Source organism: Marmota marmota, unplaced genomic scaffold (assembly GCF_001458135.2).
Source record: "Marmota marmota marmota unplaced genomic scaffold, marMar, whole genome shotgun sequence".
Lineage (NCBI taxonomy): Eukaryota > Metazoa > Chordata > Mammalia > Rodentia > Sciuridae > Marmota > Marmota marmota.
The window spans coordinates 371,620-377,955 of NW_026000173.1; the positions used below are offsets into that span (position 1 = coordinate 371,620).

General features: G+C 32.5%; 1 protein-coding gene across 1 annotated transcript in view; it reads right to left on the reverse strand.

Annotated features, from left to right (window-relative positions):
- Positions 1-2,323: 2,323 nt before the first annotated feature.
- LOC107159922 (C-type lectin domain family 4 member A-like) overlaps positions 2,324-6,336 on the reverse strand; it is an 18,128-nt gene continuing 14,115 nt past the window's right edge. Inside the window, exons 5-6 of the mRNA XM_015506570.2 lie at positions 4,231-4,346; positions 2,324-3,087 (exon numbers count right to left, since the gene is read on the reverse strand). Of these exons, the coding sequence (XP_015362056.1) occupies positions 2,949-3,087; positions 4,231-4,346 (255 nt within the window). The 3' untranslated portion in view covers positions 2,324-2,948. The remainder of the gene's footprint in view (positions 3,088-4,230; positions 4,347-6,336) is intronic.

Sequence of the window (6,336 nt, forward strand, 5' to 3'; positions counted from 1 at the left end):
GCAGAAAAAGCATTTGATAAAATACAGCATCCTTTCATGTTCAAAACCCTAGAAAAACTAGGGATAACAGGAACATTCCTCAACAATTCCTCAATTGTAAAGGCAATCCATGCTAAGCCCCAGGCCAACATCATTCTAAATGAAAAAAAAAATGAAAGCATTCCCTCTAAAAACTATAACAAGACAGGGATGCCCTCTATCACTACTTCTATTTAACATAGTTCTTGAAACTCTAGCCAGAGCAATCAGATAAATGAAAGAAATTAAAGGGATATGGATAGGAAAAGAAGAACTCAGATTATCACTATTTGCAGACAAGATGATCCTATACTTGGAAAACCCAAAAAGTTCCACCAGAAAACATCTAGAACTAATAAATAAATTCAGCATAGTAGCTGGATATAAAAGCAACACCCATAAATCAAAGGTATTTCTGTATATCAGTGACAAATCCTCAGAAAGAGAAACTAGGAAAACCACCCCATTTACAATAGCCTACAATAAAATAAAATAAAATATTTGGGAATAAACTTAAGAGCTGAAAGACCTCTACAATGAAAACTACAATATGCTAAAGAAAGAAATTAAAGAAGACCTTAGAAGATGAAAAGCTCCACCTTGCTCTTGAATAGGCAGAATTAATATTGTCAAAATGACCATATTACCAAAAGCACTATACAGATTCAATGCAAGACCAGTCAAAATCCCAATGACTTTTCTCATAGAAATAGAAAAATCAATCATGAAATTCATATTGAAAAATAAGAGACCCAGAAGAGCAAAAGCAATCCTTAGCAAGAAGAGTAAAGCTGGCGGCATTATTATTCCACACCTAAAACTATACTACAAAGTAATAGTAACAAAACAGCATGATATTGGCACCAAAATAGACCTGTAGACCAATGGTACAGAATAGAGGTCACAGAGTCTAACCACATTACTGCAGTTATTGTATATTAGACAAAAACATATTGTTTGGCATATATTGTATACGTGCCCAAAACATACATTGGAGAAAAGATACTCTCTTCAACAAGTGGTGCTAGGAAAAGTGGAATCCACATGTAACAAAATGAAATTAAATCTCTACCTCTCACCATGCACAAAACTCAATTTAAAGTGGATCAAGGACCTAGGAATTAAACCAGAGACCTTGTGCCTAATGGAAGAAAAACTAGGCCCAAATCTCCATCATGTTGGAATAGACCCCAATTTCCTTAATAAGACTCCTATACCACAAGAATTAAAACCAAGAATCAATAAATAGGATGGATTCAAACTAGAAAGCTTTTACTTAGCAAAAGAAACATTCAGCAAGGTGAATAGAGAGCCTACAGATTGGGAGCAAATTTTTACCACAAGCACTACAAAATAGGGCTAAGTGGTCGAGTGTCATTGAGTTCAGTCCCAAGTACCCCCCTCAAAATATATATATATTATATATCTTGAGAAAAAATTTAAAAACACAGCAAAACAAAACTTATAGGATATGTCAAGGGAAGTCACAAAAGAACATTTAGAACTAAAAATACCTATATTAAGGGGGAAAAAACTCAAATTAACAACTTTATAACTTAAAGAACTGGAAAAGAATAGATGAACTCTAGATAGGGCAGAAGGGTGGGAGGGGAAGAGAGGGGGTAGGGGGTTAGCAATGATGGTGGAATGTGATGGACATCATTATCCAAAGTACATGTATGAAGATATGAATTGGTGTGAACATACTTTATATCCAAACAAAGATATGAAAAATTGAGCTCTATATGTGTAAAAAGAATTGTAATGTATTCCACTGTCATATATTTAAAAATAAAATCAATTAAATATTTTTTTAAAAGAACTGGAAAAGAACAGACTAAATTCAAAAGTAGCAGGAGGAATAAAACAAATATAGAGTAGAATACATGAAAGCCTAGAAAAACAATTAAACAGATAAACAAAAATGACTTGGTTTTCTTACAGAATTTTTAAAACATTGATAAGCCTTCAACAAATCTATAAAAGAAAAAAGAGAAAGGACTCAATTAAAATTGTAAATGAAATTATAAATTTGCAATTTGCAACAACATGGATGAATCTGGAGGGCATTAATCTAAGTGAAAATATCAGGCAAAGAATGGTAAATACTGTATGAACCCACTTCTGTATACAATCTAAAAAAGTGAGCATCAAGAAAAGGAGAGCAGAATGGCAGTTGATAGGGGTTGAGAAGTGCAGGGAAAGGGAATAAGTTGGCCAAAGGGTATAAAATTTCAGTTAAAATATAAATAAGTTCTGGACACCATGGTGACTACAGTTAACAATATTATATTTCATAGCTGAATTTTGCTTTTTTTATAATTTTTATTGGTGTATTATAAGCATACATAATAGTGGAATTCATTGTGATATGTTCATAAATGCACATAGCATAAATTTGTCTCCTTCAGAAAGATCTTAAGTGTTCTTACTAAACACAAAATAATGTAAACTATGTTAAGTAATGGAAGGTTAGATAACTTGATTTTAATAATCATTTCACAGTATATATGAATATCAAATCATTACTTTGTAACCTAAATATATAAAATTTGTATTTCCAAATTATGCATCAATAAAGCCAAGAGGGGAGAAGGGAAAACAGATAAGTGGACAAACCACATCATATAATTTATGTCCATAAATATACCCTTAGCATTCAGACAGAGATTAAGGAACAGGCTCAAGTGTATTCTATGTATGCACAAAATAGGTCTCCAGTGTACTCTTTGTCATATAGAAAATGTCATTTTATGAATAAGCAAATGAATGAATAAACAAATAAATATGTAAACAGTTTTCTCAAAAAGTAAAATAACAACATACTTAAAAATCTATGGAATTTCTTTCACATAAAGAGGAACTTAATAGTTATCTCTAGAATAATGGACATGAATCCAATAACATGTCCATGAAAAAAGGTGTTTGATTCATAAGTAGATCTTCATCATTTCACAAATTGAGCTTTGAACATGAGCACAAAAAATATCATTCCAGCCCCATTGTTTACGATAATTTAACACAACACAACGCTCTTGGACCCTGTTGGGCTCACCTAGATGCCAGAACCTGAAACAGAGAAAAAGCATGAGGTTATTCTTCCAGCACTGCTTTTAAAGGGGTTAGAGACAGTTATGGGGCCATAGGCTGGGGTGGAACTTTGTGGAAGTCAGGGTCAAATATGCCCAGACCAACACTTCCCCACTTCTCATGCAGTTTTTCCTCCATCAAAACCTTTCATATTTCCCTCGAAAACTGTGCCCACATCACTTAACATTTTCTCATACCTTATTGCAGCAAACATTTCACCTAAAGACATCCCAGAGGTTGTTTTCTATTTGTGCATCCATAGTCCTATGCCAGGGACTGTCAATCACGTGGCTTTGTTATATAATGAAGAGATATCAATCTGGTCTCATTATCAATATAGTTCTTTTTCCCCCTTTTTACAGGAATTATTTTGGAGTCAAAAGGCAAGCAAAATCTCTAGAGAGCCTACTTATTCTTGTTTTTTTGGACAAATAATTTCATTTCTTTGATTCTCAGTTTGCCCATCTAAAAATTGAACCAGAGTAACAGCACTATATATTTCACAAAGAAGATATGAGGATCAGAGGTAGAAGTATACTAAAATATTTTTAAAGATAATATAAATGTGGGTCTGGGATGTGGCTCAGTGGTAGAGCGTTCACCTCACACGTGCAGGTGAGTTTGATCCTCAGCATCACATAAAAATAAATAAAGAAAATAAAGAAATTGTATCCAACTATAACTACAAAAATAAATATTTATAAAAAAAGATAACATAAATGTTGGATATTGTAATGGTATCAGAAGTTAGGATTTCTGCTTTATGAAAAATATTAAATCATAATTTTAAAATAATCTGTAATGATCTTAATAAGCATGTACTTATATTAAGGAGATATAAATAGGTTAAAAGCAAAGTACAATATACGTGAATTTGGAAACCATTACTGGATTACCTTAGCTAAATTATCTGTACTCTCCACACTCCACTTTCTCATTTCTATAAAAATGATGTGTATTATATAAGATTTTCTTGATGATTAAATGAGATAATAAAATAATTTAACCAAGTGCCCAAGAGAACAAAAATGAGATATTTGAATTTCATATCTTAGAGCTGGGCACCCTAGATTTTAGACATGATATATGACCCAGGATTCCTTTATCTAATTCTGTACTCACGTGGTATTTTCGTTGTATGGTGTCTGATCAATCCATTGCCAATGTCTCTGACCCTCTGGATCTGACAACCCCACAAAATAAGCATGCGATTTATTCAAATTCCAGGTGATAAAATCCTTAAAGAAAAGAAAAAAAGAAATCATATCTGTAGAATACTCAACCACAACTGGGGTGTTTGGGGGGGTTTGTTGTTGTTTATTTCATTTATTGTTAAATTAAGCTATATACACTATAAATATATCACAAGTAACTTTATGAACAAATATATTCACAAGTAAATTATTTTTAGATTGGTAAATTTTAAATATTCTTTTAATTGTATAAATTTATGGGGTAGAGTGTCATAATTTGATTCATACATACTGTGTGTAATAATCAAATCTGGGTAGTTAATATTTCCATCTTCTTTATATTTTTTAAAACTTCTTATAAAAAATAAATAGATTTCCTATACAAAAAACAATGAATTTTCTGAAAAAGAAATGAAGAAAATTATTCCAATCACAAAAGCCTCAAAAAAAAATACCAAGGAATAAATCTAACCAAGGAGGTAAAAGACATCTATAATGAAAACTATAGAACATTGCAGAAATTGAAGAAGAACTCAGAAGACGGAAATAGATAAGATGTTTCTGGACAAGCTGAACAAATATTGTCAAAATGGCCATGCTACCAATAGCAAAATACAAATTCAATGCAATCCTCATGAAAATACTAGTGACATATTTCACAGAACTAGAAGAAAGAAAAAAACAGTCCTAGAATTCATTCAGAAGAATGAAAGACCCAGAGAAGCTAAAACAATTCTAAGCCAAAAAAAGCAATGCTGAAGGAATCACTCACTATACCTGACTTCAAACTATACTACACAGCTATATTAACAAAAACTGCATAGTACTGACATAAAACATAGACCAATGGTACAGAATAGAAGACAAAGAGACAAAACCACACATGTACAGTCATCTGATCCTTGACAAAGTGCCAAAAACATACATTGAAAAAACAATAGCCTTTGTAACAAATGGTGCTGGGACAACCGGTTATCCATATGTAGAAAAATAAAATTAGACCCTTATCTCTTACCCTGAACAAAAATCAACTCAAAATATATCAAAGACCTAGAAAGTAGAACAAAACCTTGCAACTCCTTAAAGAAAGCATAGGCTCAATACTACACCATATAGGCACAGGCAGCAAGTTTCACAATAGGATGGTATCAAATTAAAAAGCTTCTGCATAGCAAAGAAAACAATTAGGAATGTGAAGAAAGAGCCTAAAGAATGGAAGAAAATCTTTGCTGGTTTCTCTTCTGACATAGGATTAATATCTAGAATATACAAAAAGCTTGAAAAACTTTACCAAAAAAATCAAATAATTAATAGATGGGCAAATGAATTAAACAGACTCTTCTCAAAAGAAGAAATACAAGTGCCCAACAAATACAAGGGGAAAAAAGTTCCACATCATTATCAGTTAGGGAACTACAAATCAAAACTACACTGAGATTTTCATCTCACACCAGTCAGAATGGCAGTTACCAGGAATACAAATAATAAATACTGAAGAGGATGTGGAGAAAAAAGAATGGTGTTACAGTGTTGGTGGGATTGTAAATTCGTATAACCATTATGGAAATCATTTTGAAGGCTCCTCAAAAGATTAGGCTTTAAACCACCATATGAACCAGTTATAGCCCTTCTGCATATTTATCCTAAAGAATTAAATTCATCATACTACAGGGATACATGCATACTCATGTTTATAGCAGCACAATTCACAATAGCCAAACTCTGAATCCAATGTCGGTGTCCATCAATAGATGAAAGGATAAAGAAAAGTGTGGTATATATAAACAATGGAGTTCAGCCATAAATAGAAGTGAAATTATGTCATTTTCAGGCAAATGGATTAAACTAAGACCATTATGTTAAGCAAAATAAGTCAAACCCAGAAGGTCAGGGCCCACATGTTTTCTTTCTTATGTACAAGCTAGAGAGAACAAAGCAAAAAAAAAAAAAATCGTGGGGGTGGATCTCAATAAAAATCAAAGGGAGATCAGTAGAGGAAAGATAGAAGGGATGGGAAGTGGGGAGGGAAGAGAAG